General features: G+C 64.3%; 1 protein-coding gene across 1 annotated transcript in view; it reads right to left on the bottom strand.

Annotated features, from left to right (window-relative positions):
• Positions 1 to 8,523: 8,523 nt before the first annotated feature.
• The window catches only part of AGAP3 (ArfGAP with GTPase domain, ankyrin repeat and PH domain 3), a 237,354-nt gene continuing 218,931 nt past the window's right edge, over positions 8,524 to 26,946 (bottom strand). The window contains exon 18 of the mRNA XM_089776874.1: positions 8,524 to 9,207. Coding sequence (XP_089633000.1) covers positions 9,010 to 9,207 — 198 coding nt within the window. The 3' untranslated portion in view covers positions 8,524 to 9,009. The remainder of the gene's footprint in view (positions 9,208 to 26,946) is intronic.

The raw sequence follows: 26,946 nt of genomic DNA, 5'->3' as shown, positions 1-26,946 counted from the left end.
CAGGCTCTGTTCCGATGCCTGCAGTAGGGAGGGGTCCCGCCCCCCTGCGCCCCCCGGGCAGGGCAGGATGCAGCGCGTGGCCGGGTGGCACAGCTGGGTGCCCGGCTTGTGGGGCCTGAGACAAGTCGAGTGCCTGGCCCTGGCCCAGGGTAGTGCCCCCCCCGGCCGGGAGGGCTCGCAGGGCCGTGGGGCCCAGCTCCCAGCAGAGGGACCCCAGAGCCAGCTCCCCCCGCGGCTCCTCTGCCCGACCCGCCGGGCGCAGCTGGCAGTGCCTGTGGGCAGCGTGATCGGCCCCGGGCCTAGGCTGGGAGGGGCTGAGCCTGGCCCATCACCCTGCCTCCCCACGTGTCCCCAGCTGGGCCCTTGTGCAGCACCACGCGCCCACGGCTCCCACCCCTTACCCAGAACCCCCCAGCCCCCCACTTATCCTGGCCCCCACCCCTTACCCAGAGCCCCCCATCCCCCCCCACTTATCCCGGCCCCCACCCCTTACCCAGAGCCCCCCAGCCCCCCCCACTTATCCCGGCCCCCACCCCTTACCCAGAGCCCCCCAGCCCCCCCCACTTATCCCGGCCCCCACCCCTTACCCAGAGCCCCCCAGCCCCCCCACTTATCCCGGCCCCCACCCCTTACCCAGAGCCCCCCAGCCCCCCCCACTTATCCCGGCCCCCACCCCTTACCCAGAGCCCCCCAGCCCCCCCACTTATCCCGGCCCCCACCCCTTACCCAGAGCCCCCCAGCCCCCCCACTTATCCCGGCCCCCACCCCTTACCCAGAGCCCCCCAGCCCCCCCACTTATCCCGGCCCCCACCCCTTACCCAGAGCCCCCCAGCCCCCCCACTTATCCCGGCCCCCACCCCTTACCCAGAGCCCCCCAGCCCCCCCCACTTATCCCGGCCCCCACCCCTTACCCAGAGCCCCCCAGCCCCCCCACTTATCCCGGCCCCCACCCCTTACCCAGAGCCCCCCAGCCCCCCCACTTATCCCGGCCCCCACCCCTTACCCAGAGCCCCCCAGCCCCCCACTTATCCCGGCCCCCACCCCTTACCCAGACTCCCCCAGCCCCCCCACTTATCCCGGCCCCCACCCCTTACCCAGAGCCCCCCAGCCCCCCCAACTTATCCTGGCCCCCACCCCTTACCCAGAGCCCCCCAGCCCCCCCACTTATCCCGGCCCCCACCCCTTACCCAGAGCCCCCCAGCCCCCCCACTTATCCCGGCCCCCACCCCTTACCCAGAGCCCCCCAGCCCCCCCACTTATCCCGGCCCCCACCCCTTACCCAGAGCCCCCCAGCCCCCCCACTTATCCCGGCCCCCACCCCTTACCCAGAGCCCCCCAGCCCCCCCACTTATCCCGGCCCCCACCCCTTACCCAGAGCCCCCCAGCCCCCCCACTTATCCCGGCCCCAACCCCTTACCCAGAGCCCCCCAGCCCCCCCACTTATCCCGGCCCCCACCCCTTACCCAGAGCCCCCCAGCCCCCCCACTTATCCCGGCCCCCACCCCTTACCCAGAGCCCCCCAGCCCCCCCACTTATCCCGGCCCCCATCCCTTACCCAGAGCCCCCCAGCCCCCCACTTATCCCGGCCCCCACCCCTTACCCAGAGCCCCCCAGCCCCCCCACTTATCCCGGCCCCCACCCCTTACCCAGAGCCCCCCAGCCCCCCCCACTTATCCCGGCCCCCACCCCTTACCCAGAGCCCCCCAGCCCCCCCACTTATCCCGGCCCCCACCCCTTACCCAGAGCCCCCCCATCCTCCCACTTGTCCCGAACCCCATTCTGGGGCCCACAGCCCCCACCCTTACCTAGGCCCATGAGTGCTGGTACCAGCAGCTGGCCCTGCCAGAGGTGGGGGGGCTGCCTGTGGCCATGCCCTTAGCGCTGCCGAGCCAGGCGCAGGCCCCCCGAGGGCCCAGCCACGTCTTGGGCTGCACTGTGACTGGCACGGCCTGGGCCGAGGGAGGGGCAGTGAACGCCCGCGGGGCGCCTGGCTTCTGCTCCTGGAGCACCCTGGGCCAGCCCCGCCTGCACCCTCCTATGCCCCAAGGCACTGGGACCAGGCCTCAGCACCGGCTGGCTCCAAGCACACAGCCGGCCATGCCCCGGGGGGGAGCACACAGCCGGCCATGCCCCGGGGGGGGGAGCACACAGCCGGCCATGCCCCGGGGGGGAGCACACAGCCGGCCATGCCCCGGGGGGGGGAGCACACAGCCGGCCATGCCCCGGGGGGGAGCACACAGCCGGCCATGCCCCGGGGGGGAGCACACAGCCGGCCATGCCCCGGGGGGGGGAGCACACAGCCGGCCATGCCCCGGGGGGGAGCACACAGCCGGCCATGCCCCGGGGGGGAGCACACAGCCGGCCATGCCCCGGGGGGGGAGCACACAGCCGGCCATGCCCCGGGGGGGAGCACACAGCCGGCCATGCCCCGGGGGGGAGCACACAGCCGGCCATGCCCCGGGGGGGAGCACACAGCCGGCCATGCCCCGGGGGGGAGCACACAGCCGGCCATGCCCCGGGGGGAGAGCACACAGCCGGCCATGCCCCGGGGGGAGAGCACACAGCCGGCCATGCCCCGGGGGGGGGAGCACACAGCCGGCCATGCCCCGGGGTGGGAGCACACAGCCGGCCATGCCCCGGGGGGGAGCACACAGCCGGCCATGCCCCGGGGGGGGAGCACACAGCCGGCCATGCCCCGGGGGGGAGCACACAGCCGGCCATGCCCCGGGGGGGGGAGCACACAGCCGGCCATGCCCCGGGGGGAGAGCACACAGCCGGCCATGCCCCGGGGGGGGAGCACACAGCCGGCCATGCCCCGGGGGGGAGCACACAGCTGGCCATGCCCCGGGGGGAGAGCACACAGCCGGCCATGCCCCGGGGGGGGAGCACACAGCCGGCCATGCCCCGGGGGGAGAGCACACAGCCGGCCATGCCCCGGGGGGGAGCACACAGCCGGCCATGCCCCGGGGGGGGGAGCACACAGCCGGCCATGCCCCGGGGGGGAGCACACAGCCGGCCATGCCCCGGGGGGGAGCACACAGCCGGCCATGCCCCGGGGGGGGGGAGCACACAGCCGGCCATGCCCCGGGGGGAGAGCACACAGCCGGCCATGCCCCGGGGGGGGGGAGCACACAGCCGGCCATGCCCCGGGGGGGGAGCACACAGCCGGCCATGCCCCGGGGGGGGGAGCACACAGCCGGCCATGCCCCGGGGGGGAGCACACAGCCGGCCATGCCCCGGGGGGGAGCACACAGCCGGCCATGCCCCGGGGGGGGAGCACACAGCCGGCCATGCCCCGGGGGGGGGGAGCACACAGCCGGCCATGCCCCGGGGGGGAGCACACAGCCGGCCATGCCCCGGGGGGGGGGAGCACACAGCCGGCCATGCCCCGGGGGGGGAGCACACAGCCGGCCATGCCCCGGGGGGGGGAGCACACAGGTGGCCATGCCCCGGGGGGAGAGCACACAGCCGGCCATGCCCCGGCGGGGGGGGCTCTCAGCCGGCCATGCCCCGGGGGGGCTCTCAGCCGGCCATGCCCCGGGGGGGCTCTCAGCCGGCCATGCCCCGGGGGGGGAGCTCACAGCCGGCCATGCCCCGGGGGGAGCTCACAGCCGGCCATGCCCCGGGGGGGCTCTCAGCCGGCCATGCCCCGGGGGGGGGAGCTCACAGCCGGCCATGCCCCGGGGGGGCTCTCAGCCAGCCATGCCCCGGGGGGAGCTCACAGCCGGCCATGCCCCGGGGGGGCTCTCAGCCGGCCATGCCCCGGGGGGGGAGCTCACAGCCGGCCATGCCCCGGGGGGGCTCTCAGCCAGCCATGCCCCGGGGGGGGAGCTCACAGCCGGCCATGCCCCGGGGGGGCTCTCAGCCAGCCATGCCCCGGGGGGGCTCACAGCCGGCCATGCCCCGGGGGGGGAGCTCACAGCCGGCCATGCCCCGGGGGGGGAGCTCACAGCCGGCCATGCCCCGGGGGGGCTCTCAGCCGGCCATGCCCCGGGGGGGGAGCTCACAGCCGGCCATGCCCCGGGGGGGCTCACAGCCGGCCATGCCCCAGGGGGTAGCCGACGGGCGGGGGCGGCGCACACAGGCGGGGCTGCGGGGGAAGCTTTATTGCCCGTTCTCTCGGTGGCTGTGGGTCGCACTCGGCGAAGGACCAGTATTTACAGCGCGTCCATATAAATATTTCCAATGTACATTTTATACATGCGGAGCGGAGCCCCCCAGCGCCGCAGGAGACCAGCCCCTGGCCGGCAGCCGGAGCAGGGCAGGGAGCGCGGCCGCTGCAGGACGAGAAAGCGGCCAGGCCGTGCCCCCCAGGCTCCGAGCCAGCACCAGGCCCCACAGCGGGCACCCACTGGGGGGTGCAGACGAGGGGGAAGCACAGGGTGTCTCGGGGACAGGCGGGGGAGGTGCTGGAATGGACTCCCGGCACGGAGGGCGGGAGAGGCAGACAGGAAAGATCTCTAGGTACCAGAGGGGGGCCACGGGAACCGTCTCTCTGTCTGGGGGGGGACACAGGAACCGTCTCTGACTGGGGGGGCACATGGAATCGTCTCTGACCGGGGGACACACGGGAACCGTCTCTGACTAGGGGGGCACATGGAATCGTCTCTGACTGGGGGGGACACACGGGAACTGTCTCTGACTGGGGGGGCACATGGAATTGTCTCTGACTGGGGGGGCACATGGAATTGTCTCTGACTGGGGGGGACACACGGGAACTGTCTCTGACTGGGGGGGGCACATGGAATCGTCTCTGACTGGGGGGGGCACATGGAATCGTCTCTGACCGGGGGACACACGGGAACCGTCTCTGACTAGGGGGGCACATGGAATCGTCTCTGACTGGGGGGGACACACGGGAACTGTCTCTGACTGGGGGGGCACATGGAATTGTCTCTGACTGGGGGGGACACACGGGAACCGTCTCTGACTGGGGGGGCACATGGAATCGTCTCTGACTGGGGGGGACACACAGGAACTGTCTCTGACTGGGGGGGGACACACGGGAACTGTCTCTGACTGGTGGGGCACCTGGAATCGTCTCTGACTGGGGGGGCACATGGAATCGTCTCTGACTGGGGGGGACACACGGGAACCGTCTCTGACTAGGGGGGGCACATGGAATCGTCTCTGACTGGGGGGGGCACACGGGAACCGTCTCTGACTGGGGGGGACACACGGGAACCGTCTCTGACTGGGGGGGCACCTGGAATCGTCTCTGACTGGGGGGGCACATGGAATTGTCTCTGACTGGGGAGGACACACAGGAACTGTCTCTGACTGGGGGGGCACATGGAATCGTCTCTGACTGGGGGGGACACACGGGAACCGTCTCTGACTGGGGGGGACACACGGGAACTGTCTCTGACTGGGGGGGCACATGGAATCGTCTCTGACTGGGGGGGACACACGGGAACCGTCTCTGACTGGGGGGGACACACGGGAACTGTCTCTGACTGGGGGGGCACCTGGAATCGTCTCTGACTGGGGGGGACACACGGGAACCGTCTCTGACTAGGGGGGGCACATGGAATCGTCTCTGACTGGGGGGGCACATGGAATCGTCTCTGACTGGGGGGGGACACACGGGAACTGTCTCTGACTGGGGGGGCACATGGAATTGTCTCTGACTGGGGGGGACACACGGGAACCGTCTCTGACTGGGGGGGCACATGGAATCGTCTCTGACTGGGGGGGACACACAGGAACTGTCTCTGACTGGGGGGGGACACACGGGAACTGTCTCTGACTGGTGGGGCACCTGGAATCGTCTCTGACTGGGGGGGCACATGGAATCGTCTCTGACTGGGGGGGCACATGGAATCGTCTCTGACTGGGGGGGGCACATGGAATCGTCTCTGACTGGGGGGGACACACGGGAACCGTCTCTGACTGGGGGGGACACACGGGAACCGTCTCTGACTGGGGGGGACACACGGGAACCGTCTCTGACTGGGGGGGACACACGGGAACCGTCTCTGACTGGGGGGGACACACGGGAACTGTCTCTGACTGGGGGGGACACACGGGAACTGTCTCTGACTGGGGGGGCACATGGAATCGTCTCTGACTGGGGGGGACACACGGGAACCGTCTCTGACTGGGGGGGACACACGGGAACTGTCTCTGACTGGGGGGGCACATGGAATCGTCTCTGACTGGGGGGGACACACGGGAACCGTCTCTGACTAGGGGGGGCACATGGAATCGTCTCTGACTGGGGGGGCACATGGAATCGTCTCTGACTGGGGGGGACACACGGGAACCGTCTCTGACTAGGGGGGGCACATGGAATCGTCTCTGACTGGGGGGGCACATGGAATCGTCTCTGACTGGGGGGGACACACGGGAACCGTCTCTGACTAGGGGGGGCACATGGAATCGTCTCTGACTGGGGGGGACACACGGGAACCGTCTCTGACTGGGGGGGACACACGGGAACTGTCTCTGACTGGGGGGGCACCTGGAATCGTCTCTGACTGGGGGGGACACACGGGAACCGTCTCTGACTGGGGGGGGCACACGGGAACCGTCTCTGACCGGGGGACACACGGGAACTGTCTCTGACTGGGGGGGCACATGGAATTGTCTCTGACTGGGGAGGACACACAGGAACTGTCTCTGACTGGGGGGGCACATGGAATCGTCTCTGACTGGGGGGGACACACGGGAACCGTCTCTGACTGGGGGGGACACACGGGAACCGTCTCTGACTGGGGGGGCACATGGAATCGTCTCTGACTGGGGGGGACACACGGGAACCGTCTCTGACTGGGGGGGACACACGGGAACTGTCTCTGACTGGGGGGGCACCTGGAATCGTCTCTGACTGGGGGGGACACACGGGAACCGTCTCTGACTGGGGGGGCACATGGAATCGTCTCTGACTGGGGGGGACACACAGGAACTGTCTCTGACTGGGGGGGGCACACGGGAACCGTCTCTGACTGGGGGGGCACATGGAATCGTCTCTGACTGGGGGGGACACACAGGAACTGTCTCTGACTGGGGGGGACACACGGGAACTGTCTCTGACTGGGGGGGCACCTGGAATCGTCTCTGACTGGGGGGGACACACAGGAACTGTCTCTGACTGGGGGGGCACATGGAATCGTCTCTGACTGGGGGGGACACACAGGAACTGTCTCTGACTGGGGGGGCACATGGAATCGTCTCTGACTGGGGGGGACACACAGGAACTGTCTCTGACTAGGGGGGGCACATGGAATCGTCTCTGACTGGGGGGGACACACGGGAACCGTCTCTGACTAGGGGGGGCACATGGAATCGTCTCTGACTGGGGGGGGCACACGGGAACCGTCTCTGACTGGGGGGGCACATGGAATCGTCTCTGACTGGGGGGGGGGGGACACACAGGAACTGTCTCTGACTGGGGGGGGCACATGGAATCGTCTCTGACTGGGGGGGACACACAGGAACTGTCTCTGACTAGGGGGGGCACATGGAATCGTCTCTGACTGGGGGGGACACACGGGAACCGTCTCTGACTAGGGGGGGCACATGGAATCGTCTCTGACTGGGGGGGGCACATGGAATCGTCTCTGACTGGGGGGGGCACACAGGAACTGTCTCTCTGTACCAAGGGGGGGGAGGGAGACAGGGAAACTGTCTCTCTGTACCGGGGGGGCACGGGAACTGTCTGGGTCTGTCTACACTACCCCGCTAGTTCGAAGCAGGGTGGTTAATGTAGGGAACCGGAGTTGCAAATGAAGCCCGGATTTGAATTTCCCGGCTTCATTTGCATATTGCCGGGCGCCGCCATTTTTAAATGTCCGCTAGTGCTAGTGGCTACACGCGGCACGGACCAGGTAGCTCGGACTAGGCTTCCTGTTCCGAACTACCCTTACTCCTCGTTCCACATTTAAAAATGGCGGCGCCCGGCGAGATGCAAATGAAGCCGGGAAATTCAAATCCCGGGCTTCATTTGCAACTCCGGTTGCCTACATTACCCTCCTAGTTCGAAGCAGGGTGGTAGTGTAGACAGACCCTCTCTCTTTACCTGGGGGACACGGAGGTGCAAGGCCGTCCCTTGTGAGGGCACCGTGTGCTCAGCAGCTCCTCTGGGGGTGTCGTGGCTGTGGAGTGCTGGGGAGCGGGCCCCAGTGCGGTTTGCTCCGGGAGGTGCCCAGGAGGGCAGGGAGAGCCCTGGCGGGGCTGGGATCCTGCACTCTGGGGGTACGTCTAAACCACATGGCTCCATCGACGGAGCCATGTAGATTTGTTGTTTTGGCAAAGGCAAATGAAGCCGCGATTTAAACGATCGCGGCTTCATTTACATTTACATGGCTGCCGCGCTGAGCCGACAAAGAGCTGATCAGCTGTTTGTCCGCTCAGCGCGCTAGTCTGGACGCTCCCCTTTGTCGGCAGCCCCGGTAAACCTCATCCCACGAGGAATAACGGGGCTGCCGACAAAGGGCTTTGATGTCGGCAGGGGAGTGTCCAGACTAGCGCGCTAAGCGGACAAACAGCTGATCAGCTCTTTGTCGGCTCAGCACGGCAGCCATGTACATTTCAATGAAGCCGCGATCATTCAAATCGCGGCTTCATTTGCCTTTGCCTATGTGTCTAATCTACATGGCTCTGCCGACAGAGGCATGTAGTCTAGACACAGCCTGGCAGGGCCGAGCGGCAGGCTGGAATCCGGCGGGGCAACTAAAAGGTGCTGGGGCCAGAGCCTGGCAGGGTGGCTAGAGGGCGCGGCAGCCTGGTGGGGTCACGGGAGGGCGCTGGGGCCGGCGGCTGGAGGGCGCTGGGGCCGGCGGCTGGTGGAGGCTGGAGCCAGAGGCTGGAGGGCGCTGGAGCCGGCGGCTAGTGGGCGCTTGAGCCAGGGCTGGAGGGCGCTGGAGCCAGCGGCTGGAGAGCGCTGAAGCCGGCGGCTGGTGGGCGCTGGAGCCAGGACTGGAGAGCGCTGAAGCCGGCGGCTGGTGGGCGCTGGAGCCAGGACTGGAGGGTGCTGGGGCCGGCGGCTGGAGGGCGCTGGAGCTGGGGCTAGAGGGCGCTGGAGCCGGGGCCCGCCTCAGCCGGCACTCCAGAGCAGGGCAGGCTGGGGGTCAGCGTGCCGGCGGAGCTGTCGCTGGGGCACCCGTGCTGCAGGAGGATGTCCACGCACTCCTGGCTGCCCGCGCGCCGGGCGTACGCCAGCGGCGTCAGGCCACGAGCATCCCGGCTCTTCACGTCCACCCCGTACTGCAAGGGAGGCAGCCGGTCAGGGGCAGCATCAGCAATGGGGGGGGGGTCAGGAAGTGGGGCTGGGGCAGCAGTGAGGCCAGGGGACTGGGGACCAGGGAGAGCAGGGTCAGGAGCTGGGAGTTGGTGGGGGGCGGGGTGACAGGAGTCAGCAGGGAGCTAGGGCGTGAGCACGTCAGAGGAGCTGGTGGGGGGTCAGTGGGGCTCAGCAGGGGACTGGGAGGTCAGCAGGGGCGGGGTGAGGGAAGTCAGAGGAGGGCCAGTGCGGGTCCAGCAGCATGAGAGGAGCCGCAGGGGGTTCAATGGGGGTGGAGAGTCAGCGGGGGGTGGGGTGAGAGGAGCCGGTGGGGGGGGGGGTCAGTGGGGGTGGGGTGAGAGGAGCCGGTGGGGAGGTCAGTGGGGGGTGGGGTGGGGGAGAGGAGCCGGCAGAGGTTCAGTGGGGGGTGGGGTGAGAGGAGCCGGTGGGGAGGTCAGTGGGGGTCGCTGCAGGGCCAGGGGGTTGGGGTGGGTGGAGCCGGCAGGGGGTCAGTGGGGGGTGGGGTGGGTGGAGCTGGCAGGGGAGGTCAGTGGGGGGTGGGGTGAGGGGAGCCGGTGGGGGGGTCAGTGAGGGTCGCTGCAGGGCCAGGGGGTTGGGGTGGGTGGAGCCGGCAGGGGGTCAGTGGGGGGTGGGGTGAGAGGAGCCGGTGGGGGGGTCAGTGAGGGTCGCTGCAGGGCCAGGGGGTTGGGGTGGGTGGAGCCGGCAGAGGGTCAGTGGGGGGTGGGGGTGAGAGGAGCCGGTGGGGGGGGGGTCAGTGGGGGTCGCTGCAGGGCCAGGGGGTTGGGGTGGGTGGAGCCGGTGGGGGGGTCAGTGGGGGTCGCTGCAGGGCCAGGGGGTTGGGGTGGGTGGAGCCGGCAGGGGGTCAGCGGGGGTCACATTAGGGGTGGGTGGAGCCGGCAGGGGGTCAGCGGGGGTCACGTTAGGGGTGGGTGGAGCCGGCAGGGGGTCAGCGGGGGTCACGTTAGGGGTGGGTGGAGCCGGGAGGGGGTCAGTGGGGGGGGGTGGGGCAGGGGGTGGGGTGGGAGGAGCCGGGGGGGGGGGGTCAGTGGGGGTCGCTGCAGGGCCAGGGGGTTGGGGTGGGTGGAGCCGGCAGGGGGTCAGCGGGGGTCACGTTAGGGGTGGGTGGAGCCGGCAGGGGGTCAGTGGGGGTCACGTTAGGGGTGGGTGGAGCCGGCAGGGGGTCAGCGGGGGTGACGTTAGGGGTGGGTGGAGCCGGCAGGGGGTCAGCGGGGGTGACGTTAGGGGTGGGTGGAGCCGGCAGGGGGTCAGCGGGGGTCACGTTAGGGGTGGGTGGAGCCGGCAGGGGGTCAGCGGGGGTCACGTTAGGGGTGGGTGGAGCCGGGAGGGGGGGTCAGGGGGGGGGGTGGGGTGAGGCAGGGGGAGCGGGGGTCAGGGGGGTGGGTGGGGGGGGTCAGTGGGGGTCGCTGCAGGGCCAGGGGGTTGGGGTGGGTGGAGCCGGCAGGGGGTCAGCGGGGGTCACGTTAGGGGTGGGTGGAGCCGGCAGGGGGTCAGTGGGGGTCACGTTAGGGGTGGGTGGAGCCGGCAGGGGGTCAGCGGGGGTGACGTTAGGGGTGGGTGGAGCCGGCAGGGGGTCAGCGGGGGTCACGTTAGGGGTGGGTGGAGCCGGCAGGGGGTCAGTGGGGGTCACGTTAGGGGTGGGTGGAGCCGGCAGGGGGTCAGTGGGGGTCACGTTCCTGGATTTTAAAGGGAGAAGCCAGATCACGGTTGCAGCCATGGGGGGAGTGCCCCGGCCAAAGGGGCCATGTGAGGTGTCTCATGAGAGCTCGTGTTCCCCTGATTGCGTGTGCGCTACTCATGTGTTTCTACGGCATCGGTATGTGGAGTTAACATGGACTCCGTGTGGATGCTGGAAAGTTCTGTCTGTGGCTGAGCAAAGGGCCAGCGATGCTCAGCCAGGGCCATGCTCATTAGCAAGGCGACAACGAGGCTCTTGGTGCCAGTCCGCACCTCGGGATGTGACTGATGCCGCAGGGACACAGGGACAGGCCGCTGGCCAGGTGACCTGCTGCAGCCAAGAAGATGCCAGGAGAGGTGTGTAAGTGCCTGTGGCCCTCCAGCTTCTCTTCAGTTTTGCTCCTTCCTGATCCCAGAGGCAGCCTTGCAGGGAACAAGGAGCCGGGAAGAACCGTGGACCCGTCCTGCCATGGGATGTGACCAAGGACTCTTAAGCCAGCAGCTGTGACATCTCTGCTAGAGCCTGCACCGAGGACTGGGAGATTCGGTGCATGTGACGTGTGATACTTTAACAACCTCACTCTCAGGCTTTTCTTTCTTTAGTAACAAACCTTTAGATGGTAGATGGGTGCATAATTGGCTGGATAACCGTAGTCAGAGAGTTGTTAACGGTGCTAAATCCTGCTGGAAAGGGATAACAAGTGGAGTTCCGCAAGGGTCTGTTTTGGGACCCGTACTGTTCAGTATCTTCATCAATGATGTAGATATTGGGATAGAGAGTACGCTTATTAAGTTTGCAGATGATACCAAACTGGGTGGGGTTGCGACTTCTTTGCAGGATAGGGACATAATTCAAAATGACCTTAGCAAGTTAGAGAAATGGTCAGAGGTAAACAGGATGAGGTTTAATAAAGAGAAATGCAAAGTGCTCCACTTAGGAAGGAACAATCAGTTCCATACATACAAGATGGGAAGCGACTGTCTAGGAAGGAGCATGGCGGAAAGGGATCTAGGGGTCATAGTGGACCACAAGTTGAATACGAGTCAACAGTGTGATGCTGTTGCAAAAAAAGCAAATATGATTCTAGGTTGTATCAACAGGTGTGTTGTAAGCAAAACTCGTGAAGTCATTCTGCCGCTCTACTCTGCACTAGTTAGGCCTCTGCTGGAGTACTGTGTCCAGTTCTGGGCGCCACATTTCAAGAAAGATGTGGAGAAATTGGAAAGGGTACAGAGAAGAGCGACAAGAATGATTAAAGGTCTAGAGAACATGAGCTATGAAGCCAGGCTTCATGAACTGGGCTTGTTTAGTTTGGAAAAAAGAAGATTAAGGGGGGACATGATAGCGGTTTTCAAATATCTAAAAGGGTGTCACAAGGAGGAAGGCGAAAATTTGTTCCTCTTGGTTTCTGAGGACAGGACAAGGAGTAATGGGCTGAAAGTGCAGCAGGGGAGGTTTAGATTGGACATTAGGAAAAAATTCCTGTCAGGGTGGTCAAATATTGGAATAAATTGCCAAGGGAGGTGGTGGAATCTCCCTCTCTGGAGATATTTACGAACAGGTTGGATAGACATCTGTCAGGGATGGTGTAGACGGAGCTTGGTCCTGCCTTGAGGGCGGGGGGCTGGACTCGATGACCTCTCGAGGTCCCTTCCAGTCCTATGATTCTATGATTCTAGATGCTGAAGGATCGGCCCAGTGTGGTCTGTGGGTACGATCCAGAGTGTACATTGACCGGGGATCTGTGGCTGGTTTCGTGGGACCGGAGGACCCGTTGGGGGTAGGGGAGGTTGGGTTCTAAAACCCCTCGCCTGTGCTAGGCCCAGAGCTGACTGGGGCACAGGGAGAGCTGGGGTGTCCGAGGGGTTTTGCTCGTGAGGCTTCTGGCTGGCCATGCAGGCAGCTGGAGCGCCCTGTGAGACTGGTTTGTGGCCTGCTCGGGAAGTCTCCAGTTGGGGGCTGTAAGGAGCCCGAGTCTGAGCAATTCGCCCAGAGCAGACGCCCTCAGCGGTGCCCAGACCCGGCCCGTCGCAGTGGCGTAGCCAGCAGGATCCACAGATCATAGAATCATAGAATCATAGGACTGGAAGGGACCTCGAGAGGTCATCGAGTCCAGCCCCCCGCCCTCAAGGCAGGATCAAGCTCCGTCTACACCATCCCTGACAGATGTCTATCTAACCTGTTCTTAAATATCTCCAGAGAGGGAGATTCCACCACCTCCCTTGGCAATTTATTCCAATATTTGACCACCCTGACAGTTAGGAATTTTTTCCTAATGTCCAATCTAAACCTCCCCTGCTGCACTTTAAGCCCATTACTCCTTGTCCTGTCCTCAGAAACCAAGAGGAACAAATTTTCTCCTTCCTCCTTGTGACACCCTTTTAGATATTTGAAAGCCGCTATCATGTCCCCCCTTAATCTTCTTTTTTCCAAACTAAACAAGCCCAGTTCATGAAGCCTGGCTTCATAGGTCATGTTCTCTAAACCTTTAATCATTCTTGTCGCTCTTCTCTGTACCCTTTCCAATTTCTCCACATCTTTCTTGAAATGTGGCGCCCAGAACTGGACACAGTACTCCAGCTGAGGCCTAACTAGTGCAGAGTAGAGCGGCAGAATGACTTCACGAGTTTTGCTTACAACACACCTGTTGATACAACCTAGAATCATATTTGCTTTTTTTGCAACAGCATCACACTGTTGACTCATATTCAACTTGTGGTCCACTATGACCCCTAGATCCCTTTCCGCCATGCTCCTTCCTAGACAGTCGCTTCCCATCTTGTATGTATGGAACTGATTGTTCCTTCCTAAGTGGAGCACTTTGCATTTCTCTTTATTAAACCTCATCCTGTTTACCTCCGACCATTTCTCTAACTTGCTAAGGTCATTCTGAATTATGTCCCTATCCTCCAAAGAAGTCGCAACCCCACCCAGTTTGGTATCATCTGCAAACTTAATAAGCGTACTGTCTATCCCAATATCTACATCATTGATGAAGATATTGAACAGTATGGGTCCCAAAACAGACCCTTGAGGAACTCCACTTGTTATCCCTTTCCAGCAGGATTTAGAACCGTTAACAACCACTCTCTGACTACGGTTATCCAGATCTTGGTCCACTGAGCTTTGGGTCAGGACCCCGCGCTGTCTACATTTGATTTTTGACCTAGAGAGCTGGGTTGGTTAAAGAGCAGCAGCCACAGTGTCTGGACATAAGGACTCTGAAGAGCTGTGCTCTGAGGCACTGACATAGGAAGAACGCTACTAAGCCACAGCTGGGATCTTTGCTAATGCGGAACGAGCAGCCGGCAGGAGAGCGGCTCCCACCCGATGCCAGGGATGCGCTTGCAAGAGGTTAAAAAGCAGCAGGCACTGAAGCGAGTGGAGCGGGAACACGAGAGGGCCCTGGCCGACCTGCGTCGAGAGGGCCACGCACGGCGAATGCAAGAGCTAGCGGCGGAGGAGAGTCCCAGCGGCGCCAACTCCAGATACTGGAGGTGCAGCAAAGGGTCCAGCAACCTGCGAGCCCCCCACTTGCCCACAAGAGTCGGGAAAGGATCTGTCCCGTCTACAACGATAACGAAGACATCGAGGAGTTTTCGGCCACCTTTGAACAGATTTGCAGCGTGAACCGGATCCCCGCTGACCAGCGCACACCTGTCCTGATGACCAGACGGACTGGCAAGCCCCGGGAGGAAGTCAAGGACCTGGGGGAGGAGGACGCTTTGGACTACGGGCGGTTTAAAGACTGCGCTGAAACGTTCAGGGCTACCCCCAAATCCCACCGGGTTACATCTAGGAGTTTTCAACTGTCCAGTGATGGTACATCTGGGGAACGCGCTCACAAGCTGATGGGCTTTGTCAAAAAGTGGGTGACGGGAGCAAAAGCAAAGGGAGTTCTGAGAAGCTGCTGGATTTGCTCGCCCTGGAGCAGTTTCTGAGTACTGTGTGTGTGACCGGGAGCCTGAGTCGGTCCTACGGGCTGCGGAGATTGCAGACACCCACACCCAGAACAGGGCGCGGGACAGGCACAGACCCCTGGGGAGGACTCAGCACCTTTCCCCCAGTTTAGACGGAGGGAGGGGTTCAGGAGCAGACCCAGGCCGGAGTCTAACAGGGGAGCCCCGAGAGCAGGGCGCCCTTCCCAGGGATAAGCAGGCCACGTGCTACCACTGTGGCAGACCCGGCAATATGAGGCCTGACTGTCCAGACCTAAAGAGCAGCCTGAGGCCGGCAGCTCCCGGCCGCTCCATAAGAACCAACTCTGGCACGGTGCGCACACGAGAGGTCACGCAGACCCCAGCCAGGCCTGCAGTGGCTCATGTTACCCAGTTAGCTGTAGTGGGGGGGGAGGGCAGCGAGCGCGCCCGGTATGGCAGGACGGAGGCGTGGAAGGGCAGCGAACCGAGTATGGGGGCGGCGAAGGTCACTGGGGTTGGGCGTAGGGGCTCCGATATCGCGATCGCTAAGGGGCACCTGGTGAAACCGGAGGACGTGTTGCCCGGGGAGTGTGTGAGCACTTGGTGAGCCTGCCCGTGGCTAAGTCCATCTTGAGTGGGGGCTTTAGGGGAGTGTTGGCGGCTGTCCGGGACTCGATCCCGGCTGAGGTCTCGGTGGGGAATAACATGGGGGATGGGCCTCGCCAGGTTAACGTGGTATCCACACCACGGAAGGGGTGTAGGCTGAGGCAGACGGCCGTGTCTGGGCAGGGGGCAGTGAGCCGGGGAGTGAGGGTTCTGGGGTCTGTCTGATGCCTCAGAGGTGAGGCTGGAGTCAGAAGCAGGCCGGGGGGACCCCAGGGTCAGGACGATGCTCCTCTGGAGCAGGCTGCAGGGGACGGCCTGGGTAGATCCCGCACTGTGCAACAAGACAGAGGGGGACCATTGGCTGGTGACGCTTGTGAGTCTGAACCTGCACAAGCTGCAAGCGCTTTGTGTGAAGCAGTGCGCGCAAGCTGGCAGCGTGGCTGCTGGAAGCAGGGGCCAGTGAAGGAAGCTGTCTCAGTTGCTAGCCAGAGGCACTGGGGCAAAGGAGGGACGGCCTCTAGTCCTGTCTGTGTGGGGAGTTTCTTCCTGTGTCCCACAGCCGGTGATGGCTGAGAGCGGGGCTGTTGTCCCGCAGCTGAGGCCCAGGAAGGGGGTGGCCCAAGGTTTGTGTCTGCTGGGGAGGAGGAGGCTGTGACTTGGGGAGATCCGGTCAGTGTCTTGCAGGACCCCAGAGACCAGACGGTTCAGGGGGAGAGAGGATGACGCCTGCCCTTGTGTGCGCTGGGACAGAGCCGCGAGGGCGCCAGGCCGGAGGGTTCCAAAGGGAAGGGAGGTGTCTCTGACCTTCCCTCTGCTGAGTCTGTGCGCCGGAGGGGGGTTGTGCAGGAGCCCAGCCGAGGGGCCGGAGGTGATCAGGGAGTACATGGAGTTCCGGAGTGGATGGTGGTTCGGCAGAGCGATGCTCTGAACTGTTGTGTAAGGAAGTTCATAGGGAAGAGTCCTGGCAGTGCTTTTCCCAAGCAGGTTCAGTGCTGGACCGACAGAGTGTGTCTGCCAGCAGGGACTCCACTGACTTGGATTCCGAAAGATCCAATGTGGGTGGTGGTGGAAAGGCTTCCAAGAGACTGAGGATTGTTTCGGATGAGGCAAGTTGGAGCAGCCTGATACGCAAGTGACTGTCTGACCAGCTTGCTGGGAAGCCAGTGTGGTAGGGACAGGAGTGCTCCCGGTGGATGAGGAGGGTGGACGGCGTGTGTCTCAGGGTCACAGGAGGGACTGTGTGGCTACATGAGCAGAGCGGAGTGGCTGAGTGGTCAAGCCCGGTGGATGAGGAGGGTGGACGGCGTGTGTCTCAGGGTCACAGGAGGGACTGTGTGGCTACGTGAGCAGAGCGGAGCAGCTGAGTGGTCAAGCCCGGTGGATGAGGAGGGTGGACGGCGTGTGTCTCAGGGTCACAGGAAGGACTGTGTGGCTACGTGAGCAGAGCGGAGCGGCTGAGTGGTCAAGCCCGGTGGATGAGGAGGGTGGACGGCGTGTGTCTCAGGGTCACAGGAGGGACTGTGTGGCTACGTGAGCAGAGCGGAGCGGCTGAGTGGTCAAGCCCGGTGGATGAGGAGGGTGGACGGCGTGTGTCAGGTTCACAGGAGGGACTGTGTGGCTACATGAGCAGAGCGGAGCGGCTGAGTGGTCAAGCCCGGTGGATGAGGAGGGTGGACGGCGTGTGTCTCAGGGTCACAGGAGGGACTGTGTGGCTACGTGAGCAGAGCGGAGCAGCTGAGTGGTCAAGCCCGGTGGATGAGGAGGGTGGACGGCGTGTGTCTCAGGGTCACAGGAGGGACTGTGTGGTTACGTGAGCAGAGCAGAGCGGCTGAGTGGTCAAGCCCGGTGGATGAGGAGGGTGGACGGCGTGTGTCTCAGGGTCACAGGAGGGACTGTGTGGCTACGTGAGCAGAGCGGAGCGGCTGAGTGGTCAAGCCCGGTGGATGAGGAGGGTGGACGGCGTGTGTCTCAGGGTCACAGGAGGGACTGTGTGGCTACGTGAGCAGAGCGGAGCGGCTGAGTGGTCAAGCCCGGTGGATGAGGAGGGTGGACGGCGTGTGTCTCAGGGTCACAGGAGGGACTGTGTGGCTACATGAGCAGAGCGGAGTGGCTGAGTGGTCAAGCCCGGTGGATGAGGAGGGTGGACGGCGTGTGTCTCAGGGTCACAGGAAGGACTGTGTGGCTACGTGAGCAGAGCGGAGCGGCTGAGTGGTCAAGCCCGGTGGATGAGGAGGGTGGACGGCGTGTGTCTCAGGGTCACAGGAGGGACTGTGTGGCTACATGAGCAGAGCGGAGCGGCTGAGTGGTCAAGCCCGGTGGATGAGGAGGGTGGACGGCGTGTGTCTCAGGGTCACAGGAAGGACTGTGTGGCTACATGAGCAGAGCGGAGCGGCTGAGTGGTCAAGCCCGGTGGATGAGGAGGGTGGACGGCGTGTGTCTCAGGGTCACAGGAGGGACTGTGTGGCTACGTGAGCAGAGCGGAGCGGCTGAGTGGTCAAGCCCGGTGGATGAGGAGGGTGGAAGGCGTGTCTCAGGGTCACAGGAAGGACTGTGTGGCTACGTAAGCAGAGCGGAGCGGCTGAGTGGTCAAGCCCGGTGGATGAGGAGGGTGGACGGCGTGTGTCTCAGGGTCACAGGAGGGACTGTGTGGCTATGTGAGCAGAGCGGAGCGGATGAGTGGTCAAGCCCGGTGGATGAGGAGGGTGGACGGCGTGTGTCTCAGGGTCACAGGAGGGACTGTGTGGCTACGTGAGCAGAGCGGAGCGGCTGAGTGGTCAAGCCCGGTGGATGAGGAGGGTGGACGGCGTGTGTCTCAGGTTCACAGGAGGGACTGTGTGGCTACGTGAGCAGAGCGGAGCGGCTGAGTGGTCAAGCCCGGTGGATGAGGAGGGTGGACGGCGTGTGTCTCAGGGTCACAGGAAGGACTGTGTGGCTACATGAGCAGAGCGGAGCGGCTGAGTGGTCAAGCCCGGTGGATGAGGAGGGTGAAAGGCGTGTGTCTCAGGGTCACAGGAAGGACTGTGTGGCTACGTGAGCAGAGCGGAGCGGCTGAGTGGTCAAGCCCGGTGGATGAGGAGGGTGGACGGCGTGTGTCTCAGGGTCACAGGAGGGACTGTGTGGCTACATGAGCAGAGCGGAGCGGCTGAGTGGTCAAGCCCGGTGGATGAGGAGAGTGGACGGCGTGTGTCTCAGGGTCACAGGAAGGACTGTGTGGCTACGTGAGCAGAGCGGAGCGGCTGAGTGGTCAAGCCCGGTGGATGAGGAGGGTGGACGGCGTGTGTCTCAGGGTCACAGGAGGGACTGTGTGGCTACGTGAGCAGAGTGGAGCGGCTGAGTGGTCAAGCCCGGTGGATGAGGAGGGTGGACGGCGTGTGTCAGGTTCACAGGAGGGACTGTGTGGCTACATGAGCAGAGCGGAGCGGCTGAGTGGTCAAGCCCGGTGGATGAGGAGGGTGGACGGCGTGTGTCTCAGGGTCACAGGAGGGACTGTGTGGCTACATGAGCAGAGCGGAGCGGCTGAGTGGTCAAGCCCGGTGGATGAGGAGGGTGGACGGCGTGTGTCTCAGGGTCACAGGAGGGACTGTGTGGCTACGTGAGCAGAGCGGAGCGGCTGAGTGGTCAAGCCCGGTGGATGAGGAGGGTGGACGGCGTGTGTCTCAGGGTCACAGGAGGGACTGTGTGGCTACGTGAGCAGAGCGGAGCGGCTGAGTGGTCAAGCCCGGTGGATGAGGAGGGTGGACGGCGTGTGTCTCAGGGTCACAGGAGGCACTGTGTGGCTACGTGAGCAGAGCGGAGCGGCTGAGTGGTCAAGCCCGGTGGATGAGGAGGGTGGACGGCGTGTGTCTCAGGGTCACAGGAAGGACTGTGTGGCTACGTGAGCAGAGCGGAGCGGCTGAGTGGTCAAGCCCGGTGGATGAGGAGGGTGGACGGCGTGTGTCTCAGGGTCACAGGAGGGACTGTGTGGCTACATGAGCAGAGCGGAGCGGCTGAGTGGTCAAGCCCGGTGGATGAGGAGGGTGGACGGCGTGTGTCTCAGGGTCACAGGAAGGACTGTGTGGCTACATGAGCAGAGCGGAGCGGCTGAGTGGTCAAGCCCGGTGGATGAGGAGGGTGGACGGCGTGTGTCTCAGGGTCACAGGAAGGACTGTGTGGCTACGTGAGCAGAGCGGAGCGGCTGAGTGGTCAAGCCCGGTGGATGAGGAGGGTGGACGGCGTGTGTCTCAGGGTCACAGGAGGGACTGTGTGGCTACATGAGCAGAGCAGAGCGGCTGAGTGGTCAAGCCCGGTGGATGAGGAGGGTGGACGGCGTGTGTCTCAGGGTCACAGGAGGGACTGTGTGGCTACGTGAGCAGAGCGGAGCGGCTGAGTGGTCAAGCCCGGTGGATGAGGAGGGTGGACGGCGTGTGTCTCAGGGTCACAGGAGGGACTGTGTGGCTACGTGAGCAGAGCGGAGCGGCTGAGTGGTCAAGCCCGGTGGATGAGGAGGGTGGACGGCGTGTGTCTCAGGGTCACAGGAGGCACTGTGTGGCTACGTGAGCAGAGCGGAGCGGCTGAGTGGTCAAGCCCGGTGGATGAGGAGGGTGGACGGCGTGTGTCTCAGGGTCACAGGAAGGACTGTGTGGCTACGTGAGCAGAGCGGAGCGGCTGAGTGGTCAAGCCCGGTGGATGAGGAGGGTGGACGGCGTGTGTCTCAGGGTCACAGGAGGGACTGTGTGGCTACATGAGCAGAGCGGAGCGGCTGAGTGGTCAAGCCCGGTGGATGAGGAGGGTGGACGGCGTGTGTCTCAGGGTCACAGGAAGGACTGTGTGGCTACATGAGCAGAGCGGAGCGGCTGAGTGGTCAAGCCCGGTGGATGAGGAGGGTGGACGGCGTGTGTCTCAGGGTCACAGGAGGGACTGTGTGGCTACGTGAGCAGAGCGGAGCGGCTGAGTGGTCAAGCCCGGTGGATGAGGAGGGTGGAAGGCGTGTGTCTCAGGGTCACAGGAAGGACTGTGTGGCTACGTAAGCAGAGCGGAGCGGCTGAGTGGTCAAGCCCGGTGGATGAGGAGGGTGGACGGCGTGTGTCTCAGGGTCACAGGAGGGACTGTGTGGCTATGTGAGCAGAGCGGAGCGGATGAGTGGTCAAGCCCGGTGGATGAGGAGGGTGGACGGCGTGTGTCTCAGGGTCACAGGAGGGACTGTGTGGCTACGTGAGCAGAGCGGAGCGGCTGAGTGGTCAAGCCCGGTGGATGAGGAGGGTGGACGGCGTGTGTCTCAGGTTCACAGGAGGGACTGTGTGGCTACGTGAGCAGAGCGGAGCGGCTGAGTGGTCAAGCCCGGTGGATGAGGAGGGTGGACGGCGTGTGTCTCAGGGTCACAGGAAGGACTGTGTGGCTACATGAGCAGAGCGGAGCGGCTGAGTGGTCAAGCCCGGTGGATGAGGAGGGTGAAAGGCGTGTGTCTCAGGGTCACAGGAAGGACTGTGTGGCTACGTGAGCAGAGCGGAGCGGCTGAGTGGTCAAGCCCGGTGGATGAGGAGGGTGGACGGCGTGTGTCTCAGGGTCACAGGAGGGACTGTGTGGCTACATGAGCAGAGCGGAGCGGCTGAGTGGTCAAGCCCGGTGGATGAGGAGAGTGGACGGCGTGTGTCTCAGGGTCACAGGAAGGACTGTGTGGCTACGTGAGCAGAGCGGAGCGGCTGAGTGGTCAAGCCCGGTGGATGAGGAGGGTGGACGGCGTGTGTCTCAGGGTCACAGGAGGGACTGTGTGGCTACGTGAGCAGAGTGGAGCGGCTGAGTGGTCAAGCCCGGTGGATGAGGAGGGTGGACGGCGTGTGTCAGGTTCACAGGAGGGACTGTGTGGCTACATGAGCAGAGCGGAGCGGCTGAGTGGTCAAGCCCGGTGGATGAGGAGGGTGGACGGCGTGTGTCTCAGGGTCACAGGAGGGACTGTGTGGCTACATGAGCAGAGCGGAGCGGCTGAGTGGTCAAGCCCGGTGGATGAGGAGGGTGGACGGCGTGTGTCTCAGGGTCACAGGAGGGACTGTGTGGCTACGTGAGCAGAGCGGAGCGGCTGAGTGGTCAAGCCCGGTGGATGAGGAGGGTGGACGGCGTGTGTCTCAGGGTCACAGGAGGGACTGTGTGGCTACGTGAGCAGAGCGGAGCGGCTGAGTGGTCAAGCCCGGTGGATGAGGAGGGTGGACGGCGTGTGTCTCAGGGTCACAGGAGGCACTGTGTGGCTACGTGAGCAGAGCGGAGCGGCTGAGTGGTCAAGCCCGGTGGATGAGGAGGGTGGACGGCGTGTGTCTCAGGGTCACAGGAAGGACTGTGTGGCTACGTGAGCAGAGCGGAGCGGCTGAGTGGTCAAGCCCGGTGGATGAGGAGGGTGGACGGCGTGTGTCTCAGGGTCACAGGAGGGACTGTGTGGCTACATGAGCAGAGCGGAGCGGCTGAGTGGTCAAGCCCGGTGGATGAGGAGGGTGGACGGCGTGTGTCTCAGGGTCACAGGAAGGACTGTGTGGCTACATGAGCAGAGCGGAGCGGCTGAGTGGTCAAGCCCGGTGGATGAGGAGGGTGGACGGCGTGTGTCTCAGGGTCACAGGAAGGACTGTGTGGCTACGTGAGCAGAGCGGAGCGGCTGAGTGGTCAAGCCCGGTGGATGAGGAGGGTGGACGGCGTGTGTCTCAGGGTCACAGGAGGGACTGTGTGGCTACGTGAGCAGAGCAGAGCGGCTGAGTGGTCAAGCCCGGTGGATGAGGAGGGTGGACGGCGTGTGTCTCAGGGTCACAGGAGGGACTGTGTGGCTACGTGAGCAGAGCGGAGCGGCTGAGTGGTCAAGCCCGGTGGATGAGGAGGGTGGACGGCGTGTGTCTCAGGGTCACAGGAGGGACTGTGTGGCTACGTGAGCAGAGCGGAGCGGCTGAGTGGTCAAGCCCGGTGGATGAGGAGGGTGGACGGCGTGTGTCTCAGGGTCACAGGAGGCACTGTGTGGCTACGTGAGCAGAGCGGAGCGGCTGAGTGGTCAAGCCCGGTGGATGAGGAGGGTGGACGGCGTGTGTCTCAGGGTCACAGGAAGGACTGTGTGGCTACGTGAGCAGAGCAGAGCGGCTGAGTGGTCAAGCCCGGTGGATGAGGAGGGTGGACGGCGTGTGTCTCAGGGTCACAGGAGGGACTGTGTGGCTACATGAGCAGAGCGGAGCGGCTGAGTGGTCGAGCCCGGTGGATGAGGAGGGTGGACGGCGTGTGTCTCAGGGTCACAGGAAGGACTGTGTGGCTACATGAGCAGAGCGGAGCGGCTGAGTGGTCAAGCCCGGTGGATGAGGAGGGTGGACGGCGTGTGTCTCAGGGTCACAGGAAGGACTGTGTGGCTACGTGAGCAGAGCGGAGCGGCTGAGTGGTCAAGCCCGGTGGATGAGGAGGGTGGACGGTGTGTGTCTCAGGGTCACAGGAGGGACTGTGTGGCTACGTGAGCAGAGCGGAGCGGCTGAGTGGTCAAGCCCGGTGGATGAGGAGGGTGGACGGCGTGTGTCTCAGGGTCACAGGAGGGACTGTGTGGCTACGTGAGCAGAGCGGAGCGGCTGAGTGGTCAAGCCCGGTGGATGAGGAGGGTGGACGGCGTGTGTCTCAGGGTCACAGGAGGCACTGTGTGGCTACGTGAGCAGAGCAGAGCGGCTGAGTGGTCAAGCCCGGTGGATGAGGAGGGTGGACGGCGTGTGTCTCAGGGTCACAGGAAGGACTGTGTGGCTACGTGAGCAGAGCGGAGCGGCTGAGTGGTCAAGCCCGGTGGATGAGGAGGGTGGACGGCGTGTGTCTCAGGGTCACAGGAGGGACTGTGTGGCTACATGAGCAGAGCGGAGCGGCTGAGTGGTCAAGCCCGGTGGATGAGGAGGGTGGACGGCGTGTGTCTCAGGGTCACAGGAAGGACTGTGTGGCTACATGAGCAGAGCGGAGCGGCTGAGTGGTCAAGCCCGGTGGATGAGGAGGGTGGACGGCGTGTGTCTCAGGGTCACAGGAAGGACTGTGTGGCTACGTGAGCAGAGCGGAGCGGCTGAGTGGTCAAGCCCGGTGGATGAGGAGGGTGGACGGCGTGTGTCTCAGGGTCACAGGAGGGACTGTGTGGCTACGTGAGCAGAGCGGAGCGGCTGAGTGGTCAAGCCCGGTGGATGAGGAGGGTGGACGGCGTGTGTCTCAGGGTCACAGGAGGCACTGTGTGGCTACGTGAGCAGAGCGGAGCGGCTGAGTGGTCAAGCCCGGTGGATGAGGAGGGTGGACGGCGTGTGTCTCAGGGTCACAGGAGGGACTGTGTGGCTACGTGAGCAGAGCGGAGCGGCTGAGTGGTCAAGCCCGGTGGATGAGGAGGGTGGACGGCGTGTGTCTCAGGGTCACAGGAAGGACTGTGTGGCTACGTGAGCAGAGCGGAGCGGCTGAGTGGTCAAGCCCGGTGGATGAGGAGGGTGGACGGCGTGTGTCTCAGGGTCACAGGAAGGACTGTGTGGCTACGTGAGCAGAGCGGAGCGGCTGAGTGGTCAAGCCCGGTGGATGAGGAGGGTGGACGGCGTGTGTCTCAGGGTCACAGGAGGGACTGTGTGGCTACGTGAGCAGAGCGGAGCGGCTGAGTGGTCAAGCCCGGTGGATGAGGAGGGTGGACGGCGTGTGTCTCAGGGTCACAGGAAGGACTGTGTGGCTACGTGAGCAGAGCGGAGCGGCTGAGTGGTCAAGCCCGGTGGATGAGGAGGGTGGACGGCGTGTGTCTCAGGGTCACAGGAAGGACTGTGTGGCTACGTGAGCAGAGCGGAGCGGCTGAGTGGTCAAGCCCGGTGGATGAGCAGGGTGGACGGCGTGTGTCTCAGGGTCACAGGAGGGACTGTGTGGCTACGTGAGCAGAGCGGAGCGGCTGAGTGGTCAAGCCCGGTGGATGAGGAGGGTGGACGGCGTGTGTCAGGTTCACAGGAGGGACTGTGTGGCTACATGAGCAGAGCGGAGCGGCTGAGTGGTCAAGCCCGGTGGATGAGGAGGGTGGACGGCGTGTGTCTCAGGGTCACAGGAGGGACTGTGTGGCTACGTGAGCAGAGCGGAGCGGCTGAGTGGTCAAGCCCGGTGGATGAGGAGGGTGGACGGCGTGTGTCAGGTTCACAGGAGGGACTGTGTGGCTACATGAGCAGAGCGGAGCGGCTGAGTGGTCAAGCCCGGTGGATGAGGAGGGTGGACGGCGTGTGTCTCAGGGTCACAGGAAGGACTGTGTGGCTACGTGAGCAGAGCGGAGCGGCTGAGTGGTCAAGCCCGGTGGATGAGGAGGGTGGACGGTGTGTGTCTCAGGGTCACAGGAGGGACTGTGTGGCTACGTGAGCAGAGCGGAGCGGCTGAGTGGTCAAGCCCGGTGGATGAGGAGGGTGGACGGCGTGTGTCTCAGGGTCACAGGAAGGACTGTGTGGCTACGTGAGCAGAGCGGAGCGGCTGAGTGGTCAAGCCCGGTGGATGAGGAGGGTGGACGGCGTGTGTCTCAGGGTCATAGGAAGGACTGTGTGGCTACGTGAGCAGAGCGGAGCGGCTGAGTGGTCAAGCCCGGTGGATGAGGAGGGTGGACGGCGTGTGTCTCAGGGTCACAGGAAGGACTGTGTGGCTACGTGAGCAGAGCGGAGCGGCTGAGTGGTCAAGCCCGGTGGATGAGGAGGGTGGACGGCGTGTGTCTCAGGGTCACAGGAAGGACTGTGTGGCTACGTGAGCAGAGCGGAGCGGCTGAGTGGTCAAGCCCGGTGGATGAGGAGGGTGGACGGCGTGTGTCTCAGGGTCACAGGAGGGACTGTGTGGCTACGTGAGCAGAGCGGAGCGGCTGAGTGGTCAAGCCCGGTGGATGAGGAGGGTGGACGGCGTGTGTCTCAGGGTCACAGGAGGGACTGTGTGGCTACGTGAGCAGAGCGGAGCGGCTGAGTGGTCAAGCCCGGTGGATGAAGAGGGTGGACGGCGTGTGTCTCAGGGTCACAGGAGGGACTGTGTGGCTACGTGAGCAGAGCGGAGCGGCTGAGTGGTCAAGCCCGGTGGATGAGGAGGGTGGACGGCGTGTGTCTCAGGGTCACAGGAGGGACTGTGTGGCTACATGAGCAGAGCGGAGCGGCTGAGTGGTCAAGCCCGGTGGATGAGGAGGGTGGACGGCGTGTGTCTCAGGGTCACAGGAGGGACTGTGTGGCTACGTGAGCAGAGCGGAGCGGCTGAGTGGTCAAGCCCGGTGGATGAAGAGGGTGGACGGCGTGTGTCTCAGGGTCACAGGAGGGACTGTGTGGCTACGTGAGCAGAGCGGAGCGGCTGAGTGGTCAAGCCCGGTGGATGAGGAGGGTGGACGGCGTGTGTCTCAGGGTCACAGGAGGGACTGTGTGGCTACGTGAGCAGAGCGGAGCGGCTGAGTGGTCAAGCCCGGTGGATGAGGAGAGTGGACGGCGTGTGTCTCAGGGTCACAGGAGGGACTGTGTGGCTACGTGAGCAGAGCGGAGCGGCTGAGTGGTCAAGCCCGGTGGATGAGGAGGGTGGACGGCGTGTGTCTCAGGGTCACAGGAAGGACTGTGTGGCTACGTGAGCAGAGCGGAGCGGCTGAGTGGTCAAGCCCGGTGGATGAGGAGGGTGGACGGCGTGTGTCTCAGGGTCACAGGAGGGACTGTGTGGCTACGTGAGCAGAGCGGAGCGGCTGAGTGGTCAAGCCCGGTGGATGAGGAGGGTGGACGGCGTGTGTCTCAGGGTCACAGGAGGGACTGTGTGGCTACGTGAGCAGAGCGGAGCGGCTGAGTGGTCAAGCCCGGTGGATGAGGAGGGTGGACTGCGTGTGTCTCAGGGTCACAGGAGGGACTGTGTGGCTACGTGAGCAGAGCGGAGCGGCTGAGTGGTCAAGCCCGGTGGATGAGGAGGGTGGACGGCGTGTGTCTCAGGGTCACAGGAGGGACTGTGTGGCTACGTGAGCAGAGCGGAGCGGCTGAGTGGTCAAGCCCGGTGGATGAGGAGGGTGGACGGCGTGTGTCTCAGGGTCACAGGAGGGACTGTGTGGCTACGTGAGCAGAGCGGAGCGGCTGAGTGGTCAAGCCCGGTGGATGAGGAGGGTGGACGGCGTGTGTCTCAGGGTCACAGGAGGGACTGTGTGGCTACGTGAGCAGAGCGGAGCGGCTGAGTGGTCAAGCCCGGTGGATGAGGAGGGTGGACGGCGTGTGTCTCAGGGTCATAGGAAGGACTGTGTGGCTACGTGAGCAGAGCGGAGCGGCTGAGTGGTCAAGCCCGGTGGATGAGGAGGGTGGACGGCGTGTGTCTCAGGGTCACAGGAGGGACTGTGTGGCTACGTGAGCAGAGCGGAGCGGCTGAGTGGTCAAGCCCGGTGGATGAGGAGGGTGGACGGCGTGTCTCAGGGTCACAGGAGGGACTGTGTGGCTACGTGAGCAGTGCGGAGCGGCTGAGTGGTCAAGCCCGGTGGATGAGGAGGGTGGACGGCGTGTGTCTCAGGGTCACAGGAGGGACTGTGTGGCTAC

The sequence above is a fragment of the Pelodiscus sinensis genome, chromosome 2, assembly GCF_052426305.1.
Source record: "Pelodiscus sinensis isolate ZL-2025 chromosome 2, ASM5242630v1, whole genome shotgun sequence".
Taxonomy (NCBI): Eukaryota; Metazoa; Chordata; order Testudines; family Trionychidae; genus Pelodiscus; species Pelodiscus sinensis.
The sequence above is the reverse complement of the archived record's forward strand: the minus strand, read 5'-3'. Positions and strand labels throughout refer to the sequence as shown.